Genomic DNA, 27,352 nt, shown 5'->3' on the forward strand with positions numbered 1-27,352 from the left:
CTGTAGTGACTCCTATTACAGCATCAGACATAACACTAATCAATGAAATTATTCTCTAGGGCTATAAAGAGAATAGAGCAGTCATACTGCTATTCTAAATCTACTCATCTACTATTATACTAGCAGATATCATCTTTCCTCACAGCAGCATTAAACTGACAGTGGGTTATCCATCCATGTAGGAGGTCTTACCTCTCTGTGCTGACTTCTACAGAGGGTCAGCATTTGGTACTTAACATTCAATGATATAGTCCTGCCAAAATCAAAATGAAAAAACAGCCCAAAAGTCCCCAAAAATGTTTTGTATGAATATGGAGTTTAAAAAAAACCTACCCCTTTCTGATGGAAGTGTCTCTTAAAGAGGACCTTTCACTTGTATACAAACTAAAAACTAACTCTATCTGTGGGCAGAGCGGCGCCCAGGGGTCCCCCTGCACTTACTAGTATGCCTGGGCGCCGCTCCGTTCGCCCGGTATAGGCTCCGGTGTCTCAGCTCCGTCTGTTGTACTGGACTGATTTTTTGTAGGAGGCGTGTCCCTTGCTGCAGCACTGGCCAATCGCAGCGCACAGCTCATAGCCAGTCTATGAGCTGTGCGCTGCGATTGGCCAGCACTGCAGCAAGGGACACGCCTCCTACAAAAAAATCAGTCCAACACAACAGACGGAGCTGAGACACCGGAGCCTATACCGGGCGAACGGAGCGGCGCCCAGGCATACTAGTAAGTGCAGGGGGACCCCTGGGCGCCGCTCTGCCCACAGATAGAGTTAGTTTTTAGTTTGTATACGAGTGAAAGGTCCTCTTTAATAAGCACAAGTGATGCAATACATAAACCCAGGCGTAGTATCCTGAGAGGTACTGACCACCAAACCCAATACTCCAAACACAGGTAGTAAATAAAAGTGCCTCATAATGGCTATAATATACTGTAAGCATATGATACATCTCAGAAATCTAAGAAAGCACAAGTGTTAACTCTACTACATCGGTAAATCCTGGAACCAAATAAAAGTACACAGACGGCTCAGCTGATCCGTACAGGGGACAAGTGCCAGTGCTAAAATCCTGCCGGTGGCCTGACACCAGACTCAAAAACTTATAGAACACATTGTTAATGTGGATTGGCATTCTTGAAAAATGGCAATCAAATAAATATAAATGTAAAATAAATAAAATGGATAAAATTACTAAACCGGCGGTCTTGATAAACTCCTATACCTGCCGGTGGATCCGCCAGAGTTATGAAGAGGCGCAGGCCTCTCCATAACTTAGGCGCATCCAGCGCCAGTTCTAAATGTAAGACAGCTTCCGGATACATTTAGTCCTTTTCCTATGCCTGAAACGGGCATAGAAAATGTTAAATGATACGGCCCGTCCCCTTCCCACGCCACTTTTTTAGATCTGGAGTGAGTGGGGGAAAAGTCGCAGACTGCGGCGCAACGAACCGTTGTGCTACAATCTGTGCCTGAAATACGCCTAATATAGGCATATTTCAGTTTCATAAATGACCCCCTAAGTGTTTATATATTTAGTCTGAACAGCTAGTATCCATCCAGTTTATTTTTATATCTATTTGCCATTTTGCGAGAGTGCCAAGTCACAATAACACTATATGAAAAATCCTGTAAAATTCTATAGCTGAGAAACTATGACATCAGATAGCATGTCAGCCTGCTGGAGGAGGGTGTGTTTCTCCGCATGTGAGAAGACAACCTGCGGACCCCCATGAGTTAACCCTACCTCCTCCATACAGAACCACGCTTACTTCTCATGACGGAGCTAACTGATGACCTATCCTCTGGATCCGACACCCGGGACCCCCACTGATCAGCTTCTTGACAAGGCAGCGGTGCTCGCAATAGCGCCGCAGCCTTCTCTCTGCTCACCAATCACAGCGCCGTACATTGTATAGCAGTGGGCCTAGGCCATGTGACTGATGTACGGCGATGTCACTAGTCTAGAAAAAAGCCATGTGACTGATGAACGTGACATCACAAGACCTAGGCAAAGCTGCGAGAAAGCTGCGGTGCTACTGCGAGTGCTTTCTCAAACAGCTAGGTGCCAGACCCCCATTGATCAGATACTGATGACCTTTCCAGAATAATTTATATGAACATCTGAATGGATTCTCTCCCTGTATTCTGTAAACCGGCAAAGAAATCCTAGGAATCTGCAATGTGAGAAAATGTCCAAGCCGCTGAATGCTCAGATTTATTTCAAATGTCAATGAAATGCAGCTGTAGGGAGAAAATGCTAATCATCCGAGATAAGCCTGTGTGCTCCCAATCTACCTGCGAGAACACACCCTGACACGGTTATGAAACACGCCGGGATGCGGTTGGGTAGAATGTCGTATAATCGCTTAGTACAAGTCTCATTGTGTAAAGTTTGGCAGGAACTAAGTCTGATAGGACACACACACATCTGTCCTGACTTGCTCGACGCCATTTTCATGTGCACCGGTGGAACAGAACAGATAATAGGAAAAGTATCAGCAAGTGGCGAGTAAACACGGCAAGCTCCACTGACATGGCAAGCTCCAGGCTTCCACAACCTCCATGAAATTGACAAGCTAGCCACGGTATTTGCCTATGGACGGAACACCAGGGGCGGAATGGGAGCTTAAAGTGGCCCCGTGTTGTAGGAGGGTCCAAACTAACAGATGGCAGGGACAACAGAAGAAGGCAATGTACCACAGTACAACACAAAATACCACCGCGGCAAAACCAAATAGCACAAAATATTGCCACCCCCGCCGCAGTATTCAATGGTCTCTTTGTCCTAAGGACGACAATACAGTTGAACCCAGGAGCCAGGTACATAGGTACCTGATGCTCCTAGCAGTGAGGAGGGCATGGGCTGCCCCATGGGTATTGGCCCACTGGTAAAATTCCCTGTAGGGTCAATAGCAGCTCGCCCCTGAGGAACACTTGTAAGCTCTCCTCTTCATCCTTTCAGCTGCAGATCCGCCATTCCTAGACTCTTGTTTTGCCATCCAACATGGCGGCACCTTTTCTCAGACATCCTGATGAATACTATGCATCAGTAGTCCAAGACACTTCCTGCTGCCCTCCGATTGTGAGCATTGCTGGCCAATCCAAGAGTAAGGCCAGACCAGCAGGAAGTGTCTTGGCCCACCAATGCATGGTGTGCATCAGGTAATCCGAGAAGCGGTGCGGCCATCTTTGATGAGAAAGAAGGAGCCCAGGAAATGGTGGATTTGGAGCGTATTCACACGACTGCACTCGTTCCGTGAAAAATATCTCCTGGATCAGCTGCGGCTCCTCTGACACAAACTGACTGCATCATAGGTTTTTCTCTATGTGCTGTCCGGCTCCGCTGTTCTGTTCCGCGGCCCCATAAGAAAAATAGAGCATTCTCTATATAGAGCAATTTGCAGACCGCAAAACACTTACGGTCGTGTGAATGCACCCTTAGAGAGGGTTTTACCAATAAATAGGTAAAAATAAAATCTCAACATCACATTGAACTTTAAGATTTTTCCAACACAACAACGTGAAGACTAATTTCTTGCTTAAATTACAGACTGTGCAAAACACAAGATGGACGCCAGCTGGGAGGGTTACTTATAGCCACATAACTACCACTGCCCAGAATCACAAGGAAAGAACATACGATGGCGGCAAACAACAGGTAAGTCCCTGCAGCGTCACATTCACAGCTTGCCCTCCTCAATGCTTCTTGGTAGAGCTTTCTGTCTAACTGCATCAAATCCAAATAGACAAGTCATAACCCGAGACAGGATCTAATAGGATGTCAGTATAACACCGACAGACATAATACACTGCAACACAGAAGTACTGCAGTGTATTATATGAGCAACCGAGTTCACAGCAGTTCAAGTGCCCATAAGTATCTAATCTATAAAATATCTAATATCTATAGCATATCTAAAAGTTTGCTTATTCCATAGTAAAGTTCTTCCATTTTCCAATATACTTTCTGTATTGATTCCTCACAGTTTTCCAAGATTCTGATATTAATGACGTTTACTGAGGATAGGTTATCAGATCGGTGGGGATCCCAGATGTCGGACCCTCTTTGAAGAAGCAGTTCCGCTCCAGTGAGCGCTGCAGCTGCTTCCTAGACCAATTACATCATGTTTGTTGGTGACACGGCCTAGGCACAGCTCGGTCCCATTCAGGCGAATGAGGCGGAGCTGCAATACCAAGAATGGCCGAATGGCAGTGTGCCCGGTAAGCTGTGAAGAGGCTGCAGCACTCACATAGCGCCGTGGCCTCTTCAAACAGCTGATTTGAGGGGGTCCTGGGTATCAGATCCCCTCCAAAGATAGGTCAGCAATATCAGAATCTCAGAAAACCCCTTTAAAGGGAACCTGTCACCTAGAAAATGTATATTAAACCAGCAGTACCTTATCACAGCCTGTAGCATGATTATAAAAGGTGTCTGTGTCTTTTCTGTACAATGCGGCAAAAGTCTGAAAAAATACTTTTATTTAACTTGGTGCGCTATGAAAAGGATAGTCTTGAAGTCAGGGGGGCAGCGGCTTTCTCGGCTGAAGTCAAGCGTGCCCCGCCCCCTTTCCGGACCCTTAGCGTTTGATTGATAGGAATTCCCATTCCTTCACCACTGGACGCTCAAACGTAGTCTTGCGCGTGCGCTGTGTCCCTGCAGTGCCTGCGCACTGTTCCATTTCCGCTGTGAGGTAGGCTCAATGATCAGGCACTCACACATGAGAGCCTGCGCATGCGCCAGACTACGCTCAAGTGCCAGGCAGTGAAGGAATTGGACATCCTATCAATCAAATACTAAGGGGCGGGCAAGGGGGAGGGGCACGCTTGACTTCAGGCGAGAAAGCCGCTGCCCCCTTGACTTCGAGACTATTGTTAACATAACAAGGCCAGTTGAATAAAAGTGGTGAAGGAATGGGAATTCCTATCAATCAAACGCAAAGGGGGCGGGGCACGCTTGACTTCAGCCGAGAAAGCCGCTGCCCCCCTGACTTCAAGACTATCCTTTTCATAGCCCACCAAGTTAAATAAAAGTATTTTTTCAGACTTTTGGCGCATTGTACAGAAAAGACACAGACACCCTTATAATCATGCTACAGGCTGCAATAAGGTACTGCTGGCGGTTTAATATTCATTTTCTAGGTGACAGGTTCCCTTTAATTTGCCAAATAGTCTTTTAATAAATGTGCCACGTTTTCCACCTTCTCTTAGCCACTACTCTTTCCTTGAAAAGGCAGTCCTAAAAAACGTGTCAAAAACACACAATAAATTTACATAGTTTACATGATGACTGGTACATATAAATGTTCACTGCTGTTTCAACTCTGCATAGATCAATAGAACAGGTGAATATAGGAAACTTTGTCGGACAAAAACACCTTCTCGCTATGTCTTCAGGAACTACACTGAACAAAAATATAAACGCAACACTTTCGGTTTTGCTCCCATTTTGCATGAGCTGAACTCAAAGATCTGAAACATTTTCTACATGCACAAGACCCAATACTCTGAAATATTGTTCACAAATCTGTCTAAATCTGTGTTAGTTAGCATAATCCATCCCGCCTCACAGGTGTGGCATATCAAGGTGCTGATTAGGCAGCATGAATATTGCACAGGTGTGCCTTAGACTGCCCACAGTGTCAAATGGAGTAGGTTTCTGCATGACAGATCACCTTGCCGTGGTAGGCGGGCACAGATGTGTTTTGATCAAAATCTCAGCTTTTATTATGTCAGAATGAGGGGTTATAGTAATTTGTCATCATTTTTGTATCTATTGTTGTGTAAGTGCTATTATTTTCGTTGATTTCTCTTTTTCTCTTTTTTTTTATGTGACCAGGCACATTTGCGTATATATAAAAAAACTGAGTTAGTTTATTTTTTAAATATTAACGTGGATGTTAATTGCAATCACCCTAAATAGATAACGAAGCACAGAGATAAGAAATTACTATTTGCAGAACAGCAGCTGCTGAACTCCATAAAAGACAAAAAAAATCAGTTTCCAAAGAAAAGCAAGGAACACGCTTCAGCGCCAAGGTTAACTGATAAACCGATTGCTGTGCGTCACATGGAAGTTTCCATTGGGGAAGTTAATTCATATTCTAGTGACAGAGCGTGTGTGTTCAGCAAGGGGGAATTTGTTCTGCTCTCAAAAGCTGCAATCATTTACAATCCAACGTATGTGGACAGGGAAAAGGTCTGCGTGGAATTCAGGACAAGCTGCGGGTTTTAAATACAGAGCTTTAGCAAAAAAGATTAAAAAAAACAAATGGAGCACACGTAGATTTCATAGCAGATTTCACAGCAAATTCATGATGGAAAAAGTCTGTAGTCTGTGATGCATGGGTTTGTGCAGCAGCACAGTGCTAAAAATGCTGTACCACCAGGCTGACAATTTAAAGGGACACTGACTTCTCAAAGGGGTTGTGCAGCCCACATATTATTGATGATCTATCCTCAGGATAGGTCATCAATATCTGAATGGCAGGGGTACGGCACCCCCACCAATCAGCTGTAACACTGGCAGCCTATTAGGCCCTGCCGTTCATAAAGCCAAGGCAAGCCTGGGGACCTTTATTAGACAGTGGCTTTCATGGTAACCCATCAGCACCCAGCAACTGCCTTGAAGGGGCACCAATGGGGTGTCCCCTACTTCTGTCAACCCACTTAGGTGCCACATAGGCTTCTGATATCTAATGGGTTAAAAGCCAGGGATCAGAGTTTTCTCCCAACCTGGCTGTATATTACAGTTGAGTTTTGCTCTGTGATGACCCAACTTACTGTGACGTGCTATTATGGTGGTAAGGGGTTAATAATCAACCTCTCAATATCATTATTGTCACGCTTAAAGGGGTTGGGCCATATTGGTGGCATATCGCTACTATATGCCACCATTGCCTGATAGGTGTGGGTCCCACCGCAAAGTGAAGGAGAGCGGACCGCGCATGCTCACTCAGCAATTTCAGTCAGCCTCACAGAACTGAAAAGACTATTGGCCACGCTTGCGAGGTGCGCTTCCTATGCATTTCTATGGGACTGCCGAAAATAGCCGAGCGGCGCACTCGGCTGTTCTTCAGGAGCCCATAGAAATGAATAGAGATTGGTCAACCCCTTTAATATCACATCCAAATGCTCTCGAGTCAGAGGAGTCACGCAGAGTCAGGTGAGATGTTGAGCAAACTTCTTGTGTGAACATTTCTTCTGCATACGTAAAGCGGAGTGTCACCTGCCTTGTAAAAGTGACTGCCGCGCTCTCGGTGCTGTCACTAAGAAGGTTACTAAGGGTTCCCTATTGACTGCAATAGACAATGCTGTGATGAGAATGCCGGGGTTATTCAAGAGCATATTATACACTGTGCACACTTGTTAGAGTTCAGCAGGTTAAATACAGACCTCTAATATACACACACTTGCTAATATTTGATCTCTTGGAGAATGATGGCGATGGCGCCATACAGCCCTTTAAAGCCCTTGCACTCTTTTTATGTAGCTCTGCCCCTTTCATTAAAAACTCTGCCATTTTTGCCCCCCTGTATCTAATGACGCGGCACCCTGGCACCACATACAGTTTCCATACATGGAGCGCTGCTTTCAAAAAGAAAGCAGCCCTCCATGCTTGTCCCAGGTGGTCTCCCAACTCTTCAGGAGTCCAGTAGTTCCCCCACCCCAAACAAAAAAGAAATTGGACATCATATAGTGCATGGCAATCTCTAACAAAGCTAGAACCAGCCCTGGACCTCACATGGATCCAGAGATCTCCCCATTCATTGCTCCAGGAGCTCTGATAGATTTTCTTCGGGCTGGCAGCTCAGGGGGCATGTCTTTTTTGCTGCAGTTCTGTCACGGCCTTTTGTTTGCGCTGTGACACTTTTGCCACACTTGCGGTTGCCAGCGGCAACGTGTTGTGAGCATGCGGTGGCAGTGTCTCGGCCTTCTGGGTGATTGCCGTTACATGGTTGCCATGCATGCTGTTGCTGGTGGTAACGTGTTGCTTAGTTTGCTTGTGTGTGCACTTCCCCTTTAAGTGGCTTTCTTCCTCTGTCTGGTGTTGGAAGGGTTAACTGTATTTGTGGGTGTGGCTGCTTGGGCTATTTAGTCTCTGCTGGAAGCCTGTAGCTCAGTGTTCCTCCAGCCTTGGTGAGTGCTGGTGGTTCACTGCTCCTGGCTTTACCATCTTTCCAGTGAGGGCCACCCTTGTGGTCATAGATGTTCAATGTCATCCCGGTGTCTCCTTCCCTTCCTGTCCCTATTTGTATGGAGTGGGTTATGTTCAGGATGTTTATATGTCTAGCTTGGTGTTACATGTCTGGTGGTGTTTGGTGTCATGTTTACTAGACATTCCACTGTCTCATGTTATAGCAGCTATGGATGTCCTGGGTTCCTGTGTGGTTTGTGGTGTGGACACCAGCACTTGTGCACAGGTTCCAGTCAGTGTGTCTGTGGCAGGTAAGTGTGTTATTGGTTTCGCTTACCTGCCATCTCCTTATGCTGTATGTGTTCCCCTCTCCTTGCAGCCTGGCCTCAGATAGAGACTCCTGTTCCTCCATTACTGGGATGAACAGGTCATCTCTTCCCTGCTCCTTGGTGAGGGATTACCAGGGCGACTTAGGGTTTCTAGGAATCCTGAGTAGGAGTCGTCCTACCATCGGGGTCTGCTCATACGGTGAGGAGTCAGGGAGAGGATTAGAGAAGCTGTAGGAGGTGACCTGCTCCCTTATTACTCCTTTTGGCCAGGCTAATCACCTTTTACCCTTATACACCGCACGGTGGGGGTTTCATCCACTCCTCGCTGTGACAAGTTCTCTCCCTGTAACCGTCACAGCTGGTGGCAGTTGAAGAATGGAATTGAGCATGTGCGACCTCCTCAGTAGGGGGACACACACATTATTATACAGATTAAACACCAAGGGGCACCATTATAATGAATTGAAAGGACTATCTCGCAACTGGAGTATTATTGTAACAGAAAGTAGATTATAAAACAAAGATGTCTGGATCCGGCATTGCCAGACGCTACCGGATACCCGTCGATAATAACTATACTGGGATAGCCGGAGGTCCAGCCGCAACCTGGCAAATTTGCTGAGAATCAGCTGGATGAAAACCGCTGCGTGCATATTTGCCAGGTTGCATCTGGATCTGTTCGCATCCCCGTTATAGTTAATAGGGCCGGACGTGGGGGGGTTGCTATAGGGTTGCAGAGGTAGCAGTCGCTACCGGGCCCAGGAGCCTGAGTGTGCCCAAAGACCCTTGTGCCACATAAGAAGACACCGGTATTATAGAAAGTGCATGCGGGTCAAGTTACACCTCTGGCTGTAGGGAAGGGGTTAGGTCAAGAATTTGCCATTGGGGGGAAGGGGGCGTTTCAATTTTTGTCTCAGGCAGCAGGAAGGCTATGTGCTTCCCTGCCCCTGGCCACAAAGTAGTGAGAAAAGGGGGCCCCAAGCTGAACTCTTGCACCACCTGCCGTCTCCCGTCTCTCTTCCTGCTCGCTGCTGCTTTGCCATAGACATAGCAGCAGCAGGAAGAGAGACTGGCTGTCTCTTTATAATGCTGATCGGCGGGGGTGCTGGGTGTCGGAACCCCACCAATCTGATATTGATGACCTATCCTGAGGATTAAAAGCCCGGACGAGGAGCCAGAATTGCCAATACAAGTGTTTCATACCTTTTGTGCAGATTGTCCAGATCCTGACTGAGGATGAATGGATTCTTGGTCAGGAGAGGTCCCAGCTGACTGTCTTCTACACCCGCATCCTTTAGGAAAAAGAGAATTTTGCTGATATCCCTTTCAAAGTCTAACTTCAGGAGGAACGTTCCCACATATGGCCGATTTTCTAGCTTAGACAAATCCACACCTGAGGAAAGACGTGCATTTCAATATGGCAAGAGAGATCATAATCATTAAAGGGGTGGTTCAAGATAAGAAAACAAAGGCTGCTTTTTTTCCAAAAACACCACACCTATCCACAGTTTATTTCTGGTAATGCAGCTCTGCCCCATTGACTCCAATGGAGCCGAGCTGCAATACCGAACACAACCCATGGACAGGGGTGGTTCAGTTTTTAGAAGAAAGCAGCCATGTTTTTGTAATCTTGGACATCAAGCGGTCATCTCGGGGGGCGTGTCCTGTCTGCTGCCGCTCAGGGGGCGTGTCCTGTCTGCTGCCGCTCAGGGGGCGTGTCCTGTCTGCTGCCGCTCTCTCCCCATCACAGTTGACGGATAAAACGGAGCATGTGCAGCCATCTCAGTGAGCAGGTCAAATAAATAAGAAGAGCAAACAGCAGGTGGTGCTATACAGATACATTTTATTGAATAACTCAGTAGCTAGGCTAAATTTTAAATTGCATACAATTACAAAAGTATCCAGATCCAGGTGCTGGTTTGCAAACTGCAGAATATTTTTTGTGGGACAACCCCTTTCTCCATCAAAGAGGAGAACTAATAGGTGGCCATGCATGGCCATACATTAGATTATATATAACCAACTCCCCATTAGGGGAACTAACTAGAGAAAGGGTTTCCCTAGGTGGACATTTCCCTAAAGCTTAACATAAAAGTTTTTTTTTCTGAGAATCACGGACAACCAGCAGAATGAAAAGGGCCCATTACAGACAAGCCACTGTGCCTACAGCCCCTTAATTCTGATCAGCAGGGGTCCAAAAGAGAGACCCCCAACTAATCAAACATCTGAGATCGATCCTAAGGATTGGACATCTGTGTCTGACTCCTGGAAAAACCCTTTAAAAACTAACCTCCAGTCAAATTTATTGGAATATGCACTTCATATACGCACTTTAAAGGGGTTGTCCATGATTTAGATATTGATGGCCTATCTTCAGGATTGGTCATCAATATCAGATCAGTGGGGGTCCGACACCCAGCACCCCCCACCGATGGGGGCTGTTGGTGACATGAAGTATAAAATTACCAGAATGCTCCTTTCATTGTGTAATTTCAGGTGACAGTGGACTGCAGCTCCCATTCACTTGAATCAGAGCTGAGCTGAGGTATCCTGGGAACGGCCACTATACATTGCATGGAAACCAGTATTTCCAGCTCCGTCCACTGTGTAGCTTCCTGGTGGCTGCCTGAAATAGCTGATCGGTGGGGGTGCGGGGTGAGGATAGGCCATCAATATCCAAGTCCCAAAAAACCTTTAAAGGAGTGTATCTTCTAAAACTTGCAAACTATTAAAAACAGGTTTAATTCTAAACATATTTTTTTTTTTATGTTGTTGATTATATATATATATATTTTTTTTTAACTACCGTACTTGTATAACTTGAAAGATTCCAATTGTCACGCTGGTCACTTGAGCAGGCACAATATAGACTGACACATTCTGTTCTCTGTAGCTCACTTGTCAGCTGTGCTGTGTAGGCTGGACCACAGCCAGCAGAGGATGGGCGAGTAAACGGGGTTTGCTTGTTTTGGAAAATCCCTTTTGGAAGATTCCCTTGAAAGTAAACAGATGGCAAAGTGTGCCCCTTGCTGAGATCCCCAGCGATTTGCTGTTTTCTGTGGGGAAGCCTGTAGTCAGTGTTCCCTTTCCCTGTAGCACCGCCACAGAGAAATTAACCATCACGCGGCGCTCGTTCACATTAATTGAAGGTCTGTGTAATGCAGGATTAGAGGTGCTCAATAGCGAGTAACTGCTCTGTCCTCTGGTCAAGAAAAGGGGATCCTAAACACAAACTATAAAATAATTCAGAAAAAAAGGACAAACACAAACCACGTCTTCTCTACAGACTTGACTCAAATTAACCAGTTCAAGACCGGGTCCCTTTCCCCCTCCTTCCTAACCAGATATATATATATATATATATATATATATATATATATATATATATATATATATATAAAAATTATTTTTTTGCATACACTGTTTTAAAAAGCTGTAACTTCGTTTTTCATTTGGTCATTTAAATAATTTTTGCCTCTTTTTTTGGTGTTAGATGGGGCTTTATTTTTATGACATTTTATTATAGTATTTTTTGATACCTGAGAAAATATAAAAAAAAGTGAAAAATTGTCTTTAAAATTTTATTTTTAACTAAAATATATAATGTTCCCTTTACTGTGAACAAGGGCAGGGCTAGAAGCCATTTGTGATGTTTTTTTTCCATCCTACACTTTGTGCCCCCCATAAGGTCATGCTGATTTCTCCTGTAAATGGGGCTGACATATTAGCCCCAGTTACAGGGGAAATACAGCCTCCTGGTATGTACTACACAGCAGATCTGGGTCTGCTTAGGCTAGGTCTACACGACGACATTTGTCGCACTAATGTCGCACGACAATTTTTATAATGGCAGTCTATGGTGTCGCACTGCAACATGCGACATGTTGCGACTGCGACAGTCGCAGAAAAATCCATCTTGAATAGATTTTCTGCGACTGTCGTGTCGCAGTATGTCGCATGTTGCAGTGCGACACCATAGACTGCCATTATAAAAATTGTCGCGCGACATTGGTGCAACAAAATATTGCGTGACAAATGTCGTTGTGTAGACCTAGCCTAAGACCCAGCAGCTTGTGAAGTTACAAGGCCCCCAGTGATCACATGATTGCCAGGATCGGAGCAGGAAGTGGCACTACCGCTTCCTGATCTGTATACGCTATGCTCGTCTATTGCTGTGTATACGAAGAAAAAAAAGGCAGGGATGACGGCATGCTCCTCAATGATTAGGGCGCAGCTGCAATCTGTTTAAAGACTTCACCACTTAGACGTATAGAAAGGTTTTAATTTTTTTTTTAAATCCTTATAATAGGCCATCAATATCAGATCGGTCTGACTCTCTGCACCTCAGCCGATGAGCTGTCTGAAAGGGACGTGGAACTTGCTGCACTTAGCAGGCACAGCTTCATACTTTTAGCATGTTTATATATGGGTTTCTATACTTTTTGTGTCTTTTTAATTGTTTTTAACTCACTTTTAAATCACTTGCCTGTATTATATCTTTTTTTTGTGATAAGGATTTATTCACTCGAATCCATGTGATGTGCTCACCATTTCTATACACACCCTATTTTTCTTTGGTGTGTGTTTTATGCGTTTTACTTCCTTGGGTGTGGTGGTTTGTGCATCATATTGTTTATTGGGCAGTGCCAATCCATGGCACACAAGTGGAATTACAGATTACCACAGCCTTGTCCCATTAAAGCGAATGGGATTTAGTTGTAATGCCAGGTAAAGTCAATGCCAAAAGAACAGAGCTGTGCCCACACCAATGAAATATTAAAGGCGTATCCTTTTAAAGGGCTTTTCTGAGACTATCTGAATAGGTCATCAGTATCTGATCATTGGTGGTCCGACACCTGGGACCCCTGCTGATCAGCTGTTTGAGAAGGCACAGGCGCTCCTGTGAGTGCCGCAGCCTTCTCTGTGCTTATCAAGCACATTACATTGTATAGCGGCAGTGTCCGGTGTCGCACTCAGCCCCATTCACTTCAATGGGGCTGAGCTGCGCCTAGGCCATGTGACCGATGAACGTGATATCACTGGCCTAGGGAAAGCTGGAGAAGGCTGAACGGCGGGGGTCCTAGGTGTCGGACCCCCACCGATCAGATACTGATGACCTATTCTGAGGATAGATCATCAGTATTAACACCTTAAGGACCTAAGATAAGAATGCTCGTCCTAAACTGTGGGTACTTAGCGCACCAGGACGAGCATTCTCGCCCTGCAGTCCTCCTCCTGCCCCACACCCGGTGTCTTTATCAGCAGCAGGGGCCAGTCTGTTACTGACAGCCGGGCCCATGCTCTATCAACCGATGCCGGTGGATTAACCCCTCATATGCCGCAGTCAGCGCTGACCGCAGCATAAGGGAGGTTCGTGCTCCCTCTGCTGATCCATCAGGATCTCATAGGCAAACTGTCAGTGTATTACATTGTGTAATACACTGATAGTCAATGCAGTACAATACAGATATATTGTGCTGCATTGAAACAGGGATCAGACCCTGAAATGTTGAAGTCCCATAGGGGCCAGGGGGGTGAGGGCACAGATAAGGGCCAGGGGGGTGAGGGCACAGATAAGGGCCAGGGGGGTGAGGGCACAGATAAGGGCCAGGGGCGTAGACAAGGGGTGCAGATAAGGGCCACGAGGCGCAGACAGGGGCCAGGGGAGGCACAGAAACGGCCAGGGTGGCTCACACAGGGGCCAAGGGGCAAAGGTAAGGGCCAGGGGCGCAGATAAGGACCAGAGGGGCGCAGTTGGGTCAGGGGCTGTGCTGAAAGGGCCAGGGGGAGGCACAGACAAGGGCCAGGGGCTGCGCTGACAAGGGCAAGGGGGGCATTGCTTTAATTACCTGTCCTGACCTAATCCATCTTCTTTTCACATTCCCAGTTTCCCACATAGGAACTACTAGGGGCTGGGAAAAGATGGTGGCTGGGTCCATTGCCATGGGGGATCTGTGGATGGCACTGTTATGGGGGGGGGGGGGGATCTGTGGATGGCACTGTTATAGGGGGGGGGGGGGAATCTGTGGATGGCACTGTTATAGGGGGGGGGGGGGGGAATCTGTGGATGGCACTGTTATAGGGGGGGGGGGGAGGAATCTGTGGATGGCACTGTTATAGGGGGGGGGGAGAGGAATCTGTGGACGGCACTGTTATAGGGGAGGGAGGATCTGTGGACGGCACTGTTATAGGGGAGGGAGGATCTGTGGACGGCACTGTTATAGGGGAGGGAGGATCTGTGGACGGCACTGTTATAGGGGAGGGAGGATCTGTGGACGGCACTGTTATAGGGGAGGGAGGATCTGTGGACGGCACTGTTATAGGGGAGGGAGGATCTGTGGACGGCACTGTTATAGGGGAGGGAGGATCTGTGGACGGCACTGTTATAGGGGAGGGAGGATCTGTGGACGGCACTGTTATAGGGGAGGGAGGATCTGTGGACGGCACTGTTATAGGGGAGGGAGGATCTGTGGACGGCACTGTTATAGGGGAGGGAGGATCTGTGGACGGCACTGTTATAGGGGAGGGTGGATCTGTGGACGGCACTGTTATAGGGGAGGGAGGATCTGTGGACGGCACTGTTATAGGGGAGGGAGGATCTGTGGACGGCACTGTTATAGGGGAGGGAGGATCTGTGGACGGCACTGTTATAGGGGAGGGAGGATCTGTGGACGGCACTGTTATAGGGGAGGGAGGATCTGTGGACGGCACTGTTATAGGGGAGGGAGGATCTGTGGACGGCACTGTTATAGGGGAGGGAGGATCTGTGGACGGCACTGTTATAGGGGAGGGAGGATCTGTGGACGGCACTGTTATAGGGGAGGGAGGATCTGTGGACGGCACTGTTATAGGGGAGGGAGGATCTGTGGACGGCACTGTTATAGGGGAGGGAGGATCTGTGGACGGCACTGTTATAGGGGAGGGAGGATCTGTGGACGGCACTGTTATAGGGGAGGGAGGATCTGTGGACGGCACTGTTATAGGGGAGGGAGGATCTGTGGATGGCACTGTTATAGGGGAGGGAGGATCTGTGGATGGCACTGTTATAGGGGAGGGAGGATCTGTGGATGGCACTGTTATAGGGGAGGGAGGATCTGTGGATGGCACTGTTATAGGGGAGGGAGGATCTGTGGATGGCACTGTTATAGGGGAGGGAGGATCTGTGGATGGCACTGTTATAGGGGAGGGAGGATCTGTGGATGGCACTGTTATAGGGGAGGGAGGATCTGTGGATGGCACTGTTATAGGGGAGGGAGGATCTGTGGATGGCACTGTTATAGGGGAGGGAGGATCTGTGGATGGCACTGTTATAGGGGAGGGAGGATCTGTGGATGGCACTGTTATAGGGGAGGGAGGATCTGTGGATGGCACTGTTATAGGGGAGGGAGGATCTGTGGATGGCACTGTTATAGGGGAGGGAGGATCTGTGGATGGCACTGTTATAGGGGAGGGAGGATCTGTGGATGGCACTGTTATAGGGGAGGGAGGATCTGTGGATGGCACTGTTATAGGGGAGGGAGGATCTGTGGATGGCACTGTTATAGGGGAGGGAGGATCTGTGGATGGCACTGTTATAGGGGAGGGAGGATCTGTGGATGGCACTGTTATAGGGGAGGGAGGATCTGTGGATGGCACTGTTATAGGGGAGGGAGGATCTGTGGATGGCACTGTTATAGGGGAGGGAGGATCTGTGGATGGCACTGTTATAGGGGAGGGAGGATCTGTGGATGGCACTGTTATAGGGGAGGGAGGATCTGTGGATGGCACTGTTATGGGGAGGGAGGATCTGGGTATGGCACTGTTATAGGGGGGGGGATCTGTGGATGGCACTGTTATGGGGGGGGGGGGATCTGTGGATGGCACTGTTATGGGGGGGGGATCTGTGGATGGCACTGTTATGGGGGGGGAATCTGTGGATGGCACTGTTATAGGGGGGGGGGGGGGAATCTGTGGATGGCACTGTTAAGGGGGGGGGGGGAATCTGTGGATGGCACTGTTATGGGGGGGGGGGGAGGAATCTGTGGATGGCACTGTTATAGGGGGGGGGAGGAATCTGTGGATGGCACTGTTATAGGGGGGGGGGGAGAGGAATCTGTGGATGGCACTGTTATAGGGGAGGGAGGATCTGTGGATGGCACTGTTATAGGGGAGGGAGGATCTGTGGACGGCACTGTTATAGGGGAGGGAGGATCTGTGGACGGCACTGTTATAGGGGAGGGAGGATCTGTGGACGGCACTGTTATAGGGGAGGGAGGATCTGTGGACGGCACTGTTATAGGGGAGGGAGGATCTGTGGACGGCACTGTTATAGGGGAGGGAGGATCTGTGGACGGCACTGTTATAGGGGAGGGAGGATCTGTGGACGGCACTGTTATAGGGGAGGGAGGATCTGTGGACGGCACTGTTATAGGGGAGGGAGGATCTGTGGACGGCACTGTTATAGGGGAGGGAGGATCTGTGGACGGCACTGTTATAGGGGAGGGAGGATCTGTGGACGGCACTGTTATAGGGGAGGGAGGATCTGTGGATGGCACTGTTATAGGGGAGGGAGGATCTGTGGATGGCACTGTTATAGGGGAGGGAGGATCTGTGGATGGCACTGTTATAGGGGAGGGAGGATCTGTGGATGGCACTGTTATAGGGGAGGGAGGATCTGTGGATGGCACTGTTATAGGGGAGGGAGGATCTGTGGATGGCACTGTTATAGGGGAGGGAGGATCTGTGGATGGCACTGTTATAGGGGAGGGAGGATCTGTGGATGGCACTGTTATAGGGGAGGGAGGATCTGTGGATGGCACTGTTATAGGGGAGGGAGGATCTGTGGATGGCACTGTTATAGGGGAGGGAGGATCTGTGGATGGCACTGTTATAGGGGAGGGAGGATCTGTGGATGGCACTGTTATAGGGGAGGGAGGATCTGTGGATGGCACTGTTATAGGGGAGGGAGGATCTGTGGATGGCACTGTTATAGGGGAGGGAGGATCTGTGGATGGCACTGTTATAGGGGAGGGAGGATCTGTGGATGGCACTGTTATAGGGGAGGGAGGATCTGTGGATGGCACTGTTATAGGGGAGGGAGGATCTGTGGATGGCACTGTTATAGGGGAGGGTGGATCTGTGGATGGCACTGTTATAGGGGAGGGTGGATCTGTGGATGGCACTGTTATAGGGGAGGGTGGATCTGTGGATGGCACTGTTATAGGGGAGGGTGGATCTGTGGATGGCACTGTTATAGGGGAGGGTGGATCTGTGGATGGCACTGTTATAGGGGAGGGTGGATCTGTGGATGGCACTGTTATAGGGGAGGGTGGATCTGTGGATGGCACTGTTATAGGGGAGGGTGGTTCTGTGGATGGCACTGTTATAGGGGAGGGAGGATCTGTGGATGGCACTGTTATAGGGGAGGGAGGATCTGTGGATGGCACTGTTATAGGGGAGGGAGGATCTGTGGATGGCACTGTTATAGGGGAGGGAGGATCTGTGGATGGCACTGTTATAGGGGAGGGAGGATCTGTGGATGGCACTGTTATAGGGGAGGGAGGATCTGTGGATGGCACTGTTATAGGGGATGAAGGATCTGTGGGTGGCACTGTTATAGGGGAGGGAGGATCTGTGGGTGGCACTGTTATAGGGGAGGGAGGATCTGTGGATGGCACTGTTATAGGGGAGGGAGGATCTGTGGATGGCACTGTTATAGGGGAGGAAGGATCTGTGGATGGCACTGTTATGGGGAGGGAGGATCTAGGTATGGCACTGTTATAGGGGGGGGATGTGTGGATGGCACTGTTATGGGGGGGGGATCTGTGGATGGCACTGTTATGGGGGGGGATCTGTGGATGGCACTGTTATGGGGGGGGGATCTGTGGATGGCACTGTTATGGGGGGGGATCTGTGGATGGCACTGTTATGGGGGGGATCTGTGGATGGCACTGTTATGGGGGGGGATCTGTGGATGGCACTGTTATGGGGGGGGGGGATCTGTGGATGGCACTGTTATGGGGGGGGGGATCTGTGGATGGCACTGTTATGGGGGGGGATCTGTGGATGGCACTATTATAGGGGGGGGATCTGTGGATGACACTGTTATAGGGGGGGATCTGTGGATGACATTATATAGCATCTTATGCTATATGTGTCATCCACAGATCTCCCCCATAACAGTGTCCCCCAATACACCGGCCCCGCCGCTCACAGCAGTATATGCTTTATGAATGAAGCAGGCGTGTCACATGAGTGGGAGACGTTACGCCACCGCCCGCTCTGCCTGTTACCGAAGCTTCATTGGAAGGTAATAAAGATCATAGCGCTGATTTAAAGTTAAAGTTACTGCCAGTTAAGGAATAGTCTTTAGATATTAAACTGCTGTGAGCGGCGGGGCCGGTGTAAGAGTACAATGACTGCACCGACCCCACCGCGATTTTCCGCCTCCAGCCCCTCCTCCCTCCCGGCTGATACATCGCTGCGCTGTGAAGCATCACAGTCAGCGATGTATCAGGGACTGAACTGCGACGGTGTGGGATTTATGGGACCCGCAGGCATAGCGCTTGACCGCCCGCTCCCTCCCGCCACACATATTTTGTCTCGTCATGTCCGTAGCTCATGATCTAACCTGTCAGGTGAATGCCGTAAAAAACAAAAATAAAAACTGTGCCATTTTTTTTTGTTACCTTGCCTCATAAAAAGCATAATATAGAGCAATCAAAAATTATATGTAACCCAAAATAGTACCAACAAAACTGTCACCTTATCCTGTAATTTCCAAAATGGGGTCACTTTTTGGGAGTTTCAGGGGGTCTTTAAATGTCACCTGGCAACTTAAAATTATCCCAGTGAAATTTGCCCTTCAAAATCCATGACGCTCCTTTCCTTCTGTGCCCTGCTGTGCGCCAATACAGCAGTTTACAACCACTTATGGGGGGTTTCTGAAAACTGCAAAATCGGGGTAATAAACATTGAGTTTTCTTTGGCTGTTAAACCTTGATGTGCTACAGGAAAACATTTATTAAAATGGAAAATCCGCCAAAAAAGTGAAAATTTTAAAATTTCATTTCCTTTTTCTTTTAATTCTTGTTCAACACAATGGGTTAACAAAGTTTGCACAATCAGTTTTGAATAACTTGAAGGGTGTAGTTTCTAAAATGGGGTCATTTATGGGTCATTTCCACTATGTAAAGCCCCACAAAGTGACTTCATAACTGAACTGATCCTTAAAAAAGTGGGTTTCGAAAATTTTTGTAAAAATTTTCTTCTAAAATTCTAAGCCTTATAACATCCAAAAAAAGGATACAATTACATTTACAAAATGACGCAAACATGAAAGTAGACATATGGGAAATGTAAAGTAATAACTCTTATGATGGATCACTATCTGCCTTAAAAACCTCATGCACACGACCGTTCCGTTTTTTGCTGGTCCGCAAACCGTGGATCCGCAAAAAACGGAAGCCGCTGTGTGCCTTCCGCAATTTGCGGAATGGAACGGGCAGCCCATTGTAGAAATGCCTATTCTTGTCCCTATTTTTTTTGTGGGGCCACAGAACGGAGCAACGGATTCGGACAGCACACGGCTCGGATGCGGACCCAAACAACGGCCGTGTGCATGAGGCCAAAAGCAGAGAAATTCTAATTTTGAAAATTGCAGATTTTTCTAAATTTTCTGTTAAATTTTGTATTTTTTTTTGTAAATAAAGATGAATTATATGGACTCAAAGTTCCCCCGGTTATGAAGTACAATGTATGACGTGAACATTTCAGAATGGTTTGGATAAGAAAAAGCGTTCCAAAGTTTTTACCACATAAATTGACACATGTCAGATTTCCAAAAAAACACCTGGTCTTTAAGGCGAAAAATGGCAGGGTCCTTAAAGGTGTTGTCCCACATAAAATATTCTACAGTTTTCAAACAGGCACCTGGATCTGAATACTTTTGTAATTGCATGTAATTAAAAATTAAGCAATTGTATCTCTTTGACCTGCTCACTGAGATGGCCGCACATGCTCAGTTTCATCCTTCAACTGCCTCCTGAGCTGTGATAGGGAGAACATGGACACGCCCCCTGAGCTGCAGCAGGAAGGACACTCCCCTTGTGCAGTGATAGGGAGAGCTGAGACACGCCCCCTGAGCTGCAGCAGAATAGACACTCCCATTGAGCTGTTGTCATGTGCTGTTGTCATGTGCTATGTGATGTCTGATTTTCATATATTTTTTTTACATTAGTAATGGTTTAACCACTTTAAGGGGTCAAAGTTTTGGAAAACCCTTCAAATACACCATCAATTGTAAAGTGGGTTTTCTGGGACTTTGATTCCAGGATAGCCTATCAATATCAGATTGGTGGGGGGTTCGACTCTCTGCACCCCCACCAGTCAGCTGATTGAAGGGACACCAGGCGCAGGTCAGTACATCTGGTAGTGTCTGGTACTGCAGCTCCCCGCTGCTCAGTCAGACATACCCAATACCAAATGTACAAAGATGTGCCTGGTGACCCGTCAATGAAATCAGTGGGGTGCTGGGAAAATATCACACAAATTCCCGATATATAATATATATGTTCTGGAAAAAACAAGTTATACGAATGAGACAACCACCAACAAGCAGTATCCCGCACATGAAATGGTTTCAGTGCAGAAAGTGCGCAGTCTCATTTACTGTTCCCTACATAGAGCGGAGACATCCATGGTGCATCATTACTCAACTGTCAGGCCATATTCTTCTTCAGTAGCGTCAGAATGTCACCATGCTCATGCGCAAATAATATCCAAAGAGGTATCTCCCAAGGAAAGAGAACCATCTCGCTAGCGCCACCTTGTGGAAGTGGCTCCATAGGAGTTAAAAAAAAAATCAGACTTTTTAATAACTCTTGGGTAGGGATGAGCGAATTTCTGTTTTAGAAGTTCGAGTTCGGGTTACTGGAGAATTGCATTACAGATCCCGTGACCACGGACCATAAGTTATGGTCTATGGCCACGGGATCCATAAGGCAATTCTGCGGTAACCTGAACCCGAACTTCTAAAACAGAAGTTCGCTCATCCCTAGTCTTGGGATATGACAAGGGAACATGCCAAGGTAGATATCCATCCGTTGTTTCGGGGTGCTTGCCCCTCATCAGTATGGAGTAGGATTCTGGCTGGCTGAGTGCAATGCCATGCATGCAGCTTAGGCAGGGTGCTGAATCTCCTTAATGAGACCAGCCCTGTATGGAGACTCCCTGGTAGTGCTCCATGGTATGGAGTCTTATTGATGAGGGGCAGCACCCCGAAACAGCTGTCTACGGATGAATATTTGGCTTGGTTATTTTCCTTTGTCATGTCAAGTAGGATTTTGACTCATAGGGAGCAACTTCCACAAGGTGGCGCTAGTGACATGTTTCTCTTTTGTCAAGAGACGCCTCTTTGCATGTTGTTTTCCCATGGAGCACTTCCAGTAAGTCTCTATACAGGGATGGTCCCTTTAAGGACTGCCAGTATCCTGCCTAAGCAATTAAAGATGCCTTTCACTTGTTCCTCGTCCACCAGCAGACCTGGGCACATTACTCAATAAGGCTACTTTCACACTTGCATTGTTATTTCCGGTCTTGAGATCCAGCAGAGGATCTCAATACCAGAATTAAACTGATCCATTTTGATTTTCAACATCAGGATGCATCTGTTCCATTAGGATGCGGTTGTGTGACATCAAAATGGAAGAGACCGGATCCGGGTGACTTGGATGGGTGATGGATACATTTTTTTTAGGATCCGTCACCATTGACTTACATTGTTTTCAGTGACGGATCAGTTTTTTTAACCGGACACAAAACGGCAGCTTGCAGCGGTTTTGTGTCCGGTCATAAAACGGAATGCTGCTGGAATGGAAGACATCCTGATGCATCCTGAACGGATCTCTTTCCATTCCGAATGCATGAGGACCTAAACGGAACAATTTTTTCACGGAATTGAGATCTCAATACTGGAAATCAACATTGTAAGTGTGAAACAACCCTAATAAAGTATTATTATATTCACTTAGTCACTTATAACACCTTTTTAAGTTTATTATTCCATTAGGCTTCATTTACACATAGGGAAGAATTTATCATGTCCTGCACTCCAGAATTTTGTCTTCAAGAAGTCGCAAAATAAGGCTTTTGTGATTCTTTGAGGTCACTTGTTCAAACATTTTTGCACCCTTTTGCATTTTTTCCACCACTCACTACAGTTTGGAAAAGTACCGTAGGTAGAAAAGTGGGCCTAGTTAGCTATGTTAAAGGGAACCAGTCACCATGAAAATGTAATATACAGGCAGCATGTTATAGAGCAGGAGGAGATGAGCAGACTGATGTATAGTATTATGGGAAAAGATTTAGTAAAATGTGTATTTCATTCATTAAAATTTCTGCTCATTCTGGGCTTTGAAGTCCAGGAAGTGGTCCTATCAGTCATTAACAGCCTTCCCTCTATGAGGAGACGGTCCTATCAGTGATTGATAGCCTTCCCTCTATGAGGAGACGGTCCTATCAGTGATTGACAGCCTTCCATCTATAAGGAGACGGCCCTAACAGTGATTGACAGCCTTCCCTCTATGAGGAGACGGTTCTATCAGTGATTGACAGCCTTCCCTCTATGAGGAGACGGTCCTATCAGTGATTGACAGCCTTCCCTCTATGAGAAGACGGTCCTATCAGTGATTGACAGCCTTCCCTCTATGAGGAGACGGTCCTATCAGTGATTGACAGCCTTCCCTCTATGAGGAGACGGTCCTATCAGTGATTGACAGCCTTCCCTCTATGAGGAGACGGTCCTATCAGTGATTGACAGCCTTCCCTCTATGAGGAGACGGTCCTATCAGTGATTGACAGCCTTCCCTCTATGAGGAGACGGTCCTATCAGTGATTGACAGCCTTCCCTCTATGAGGAGACGGTCCTATCAGTGATTGACAGCCTTCCCTCTATGAGGAGAAGGTCCTATCAGTGATTGACAGCCTTCCCTCTATGAGGAGACGGTCCTATCAGTGATTGACAGCCTTCCCTCTATGAGGAGACGGTCCTATCAGTGATTGACAGCCTTCCCTCTATGAGGAGACGGTCCTATCAGTGACTGACAGCCTTCCCTCTATGAGGAGACGGTCCTATCAGTGATTGACAGCCTTCCCTCTATGAGGAGGCGGTCCTATCAGTGACTGACAGCCTTCCCTCTATGAGGAGACGGTCCTATCAGTGACTGACAGCCTTCCCTCTATGAGGAGACGGTCCTATCAGTGATTGACAGCCTTCCATCTATGAGGAGACGGTCCTATCAGTGACTGACAGCCTTCCATCTATGAGGAGACGGTCCTATCAGTGATTGACAGCCTTCCCTCTATGAGTAGACGGTCCTATCAGTGATTGACAGCCTTCCCTCTATGAGGAGACGGTCCTATCAGTGACTGACAGCCTTCCCTCTATGAGGAGACGGTCCTATCAGTGATTGACAGCCTTCCCTCTATGAGGAGGAGGTCCTATCAGTGATTGACAGCCTTCCCTCTATGAGGAGGCGGTCCTATCAGTGACTGATAGCCTTCCCTCTATGAGGAGACGGTCCTATCAGTGACTGACAGCCTTCCCTCTATGAGGAGGAGGTCCTATCAGTGATTGACAGCCTTCCCTCTATGAGGAGACGGTCCTATCACTGATTGACAGCCTTCCTTCTATGAGGAGACAGTCCTATCAGTGATTGACAGCCTTCCCTCTATGAGGAGACGGTCCTATCACTGATTGACAGTCTTCCCTCCTCATAAATGTGGCTACTGTGTGAAACTGCTATTTGAGATCAACCCAAGATCCACCTCTAAATCTTCTAACATGTCACTGAAACATTATCGTTGGGGGTCTGAATATAATAAATCAGGTTATAAAGAAGCCTAGACGTAGAAAACAGACTGATAACACCATGGCGTGTACCCACTCACCGAGCATGACAAGCTTTTGCAGAGTTTCTGAACTAGCCACATAGTGTTGAAGCGTAAAAGACTCTGGCGGGATTGGAGGAGGTGGTGTCACCAGAGCAGTTTCCTCATCCGTGAGCACGTCCAGTGGAGAAATAGGAGGAACATCTTCCAGCACTTGTCAAAAAATAAAATAAAAACATATAAGAGTTAGGCTACTTTTACATTAGCGTTTTCAATTCTGCTACTGAGATCAGTCATAGGATCTCAATAGCGGAAGAAAATGCTTCAGTTTTGTCCCCATTCATTGTCAATAGGGACAAAACTGAACTGAACAAAACGGAATGCATGGCTATAGAAGACATAATACAACCGGATCCATTCATGATGGATGCATGCGGTTGTATTATGGTAACGGACCATGTCCATGACGGATCCGCCAAAAACGCTAATGTGAAAGTAGCCTTAAATGCAAGTGTCAGCAATGTTAAACGAAGTCTGCCACTTCCAAAATCTGTTTGAAAGTAAACACACCGCTATGGGGGGCCGGTGCATCCAAACATAACCATTCCAATTCCAGTCCTCTAATCCTAATTCTTCTTTTTATACTAATAAGGTTTCTGGTGCACCACGGGCAGGGCCACGCCATTGGGTGCACTGCTACTCTGACAGTACCGCCACCCAGCTCCTCCCCTTAATTGGCAGTCCCTGATGTTTTGCAGCCGTTAGGTCCATTCACACGTCCGCATTGTGTTTTGCGGATCCACAAAACACGAACAGCGGCAATATGCGTTCCACACTTTGCGGACCGCACATTGCCGGCACTAATAGAATATGCCTATTCTTGTCCGCAATTGCAGACAAGAATAGAACCTGTTCTATTTTTTTCGGGAAGAATTGAGGACCCGGAAGTGCCCGTGTCCGGGCAGCACATCTCAGGATTAGAGGACCAGATTTTCAAAACAAAGGTATGGTTATGTTTCGGGCACCTACGGTACAGACTCCCTTTACATGCCAAGAACAATTCCCTGTCCGGACACACTTTTGGCATATCTATAGACTTGTATCAGGAGTATTTCTTGGCATAAGTGCTGAACGGACACAGAAAAGATGGTGTGAACAGGTTCTTAACCTCGAGTGCTTGTGAAACAAGTGAGGACAGCTTCACACTTGCGTTGTTAATTCCGGTTTTGAGAACCGGCAGAGGATCTCAATACCGGAATTAAACTGATCCGTTTTGATTTTGCACATCAGGAATGGCTGACGGATCTCTTTCCATTCAGAGTGCATGCGGACTAAACGGAAATGGTTTTTTCCCCCGGTATTGAGATCCTCTGCCGGAATCTCAGTAGCGGAAAACAATGCCAGTGTGAAACTAGGCCGATTCTGACTATACATTGGACGCTAGTGTGTGTGCACTTTAGCACCCATTTTACTTCTTTCCTCCAAGGCCACTAAATACACAAAATTGAAGACATTTTGCAGATAGCCTTGACTAAAAATATCCATTCTGTGTACACAGCTTCTAGGAAAAGCTATGAGTCTCCATGCGTAGACTACGTACTAACGCTGTGTTTAGGCTGGCCCTGCCGTCATGCGTCCTTGACAAGCATGTTCTAGGAAAAAATGTAGTGCGACCTCTAGAAGGGCGGCACAAGACACTGGTAGCCTCTCTTAATGTTCTTTGAACCCCTTTGTCATGCACCGCCCCTCAGGTCCTCCACCAGGTATAAAATGGTTTGCCCAGAGTGTTTCTTTAAGCCACTCATTTTTTTTTGTTAAATGGGTAGGTTTTATTTTTATTTTTTTATACAAAGGATTATTATTTTACTAGACTGACAAACGCTCATCTGTGAATTTTTTTGGTTCCAATTTAAGCTACTTTCACACTCGCGTTTGGTGCGGATCCGTCCAGATAATACAACTGTCTGCATCCGTTCAGAATGGATCGGTTTGAATTATCTTTAACATAGAAACATAGAATGTGTCGGCAGATAAGAACCATTTGGCCCATCTAGTCTGCCCAATATACTGAATACTATGAATAGTCCCTGGCCCTATCTTATATGAAGGATAGCCTTATGCCTATCCCATGCATGCTTAAACTCCTCCACTGTATTTGCCGCTACCACTTCTGCAGGAAGGCTATTCCATGCATCCACTACTCTCTCAGTAAAGTAATACTTCCTGATATTACTTTTAAACCTTTGCCCCTCTAATTTAAAACGATGTCCTCTTGTAGCAGTTTTTCTTCTTTTAAATATTCTCTCCTCTTTTACCTTGTTGATTCCCTTTATGTATTTAGCAGTTTCTATCATATCCCCTCTGTCTCGTCTTTCTTCCAAGCTATACATGTTAAGGTCCTTTAATCTTTCCTGGTAAGTTTTATCCTGCAATCCATGTACCAGTTTAGTAGCTCTTCTCTGAACTCTCTCCAAAGTATCAATATCCTTCTGGAGATATGGTCTCCAGTACTGCGCACAATACTCCAAATGAGGTCTCACTAGTGCTCTGTAGAGCGGCATGAGCTCAAACACAGCCATCCGTCTTGAACACCATTAGGCTACTTTCACACTAGCGTTCGGGCGGATCCGTTCTGAACGGATCCGCTCATAATAATGCAGACGGAGGCTCCGTTCAGAACGGATCCGTCTGCATTATATTAGCAAAAAAAAGCTAAGTGTGAAAATAGCCTGGGACGGATCCGTCCAGACTTTCAATGTAAAGTCAATGGGGGACGGATCCGCTTGAAGATTGAGCCACATTGTGGCATCTTCAAACGGATCCGTCCCCCATTGACTTACATTGAAAGTCTGGACGGATCCGCACGGATCCGCACGCCTCCGAACGGCCAGGCGGACACCCGAACACTGCAAGCAGCGTTCAGCTGTCCGCCTGTCCGTGCGGAGGCGAGCGGAGCGGAGGCTGAACGCCGCCAGACTGATGCAGTCTGAGCGGATCCGCCTCCATTCAGACTGCATCAGGGCTGGAC

At 47.2% G+C, this 27,352-nt stretch overlaps 2 protein-coding genes across 2 annotated transcripts in view; one reads left to right on the forward strand and one right to left on the reverse strand.

The window, feature by feature from the left end:
• MTERF3 (mitochondrial transcription termination factor 3) overlaps nt 1-27,352 on the reverse strand; it is a 49,106-nt gene that overhangs the window by 14,414 nt on the left and 7,340 nt on the right. The window contains exons 3-4 of the mRNA XM_044293203.1: nt 24,385-24,537; nt 9,661-9,850 (exon numbers count right to left, since the gene is read on the reverse strand). Of these exons, the coding sequence (XP_044149138.1) occupies nt 9,661-9,850; nt 24,385-24,537 (343 nt within the window). The remainder of the gene's footprint in view (nt 1-9,660; nt 9,851-24,384; nt 24,538-27,352) is intronic.
• The window catches only part of PTDSS1 (phosphatidylserine synthase 1), a 101,287-nt gene that overhangs the window by 6,513 nt on the left and 67,422 nt on the right, over nt 1-27,352 (forward strand). Inside the window, exon 2 of the mRNA XM_044293202.1 lies at nt 3,545-3,652. Within this exon, the coding sequence (XP_044149137.1) occupies nt 3,636-3,652 (17 nt within the window). The 5' untranslated portion in view covers nt 3,545-3,635. The remainder of the gene's footprint in view (nt 1-3,544; nt 3,653-27,352) is intronic.

This window comes from Bufo gargarizans, chromosome 5, assembly GCF_014858855.1.
Source record: "Bufo gargarizans isolate SCDJY-AF-19 chromosome 5, ASM1485885v1, whole genome shotgun sequence".
NCBI lineage: Eukaryota > Metazoa > Chordata > Amphibia > Anura > Bufonidae > Bufo > Bufo gargarizans.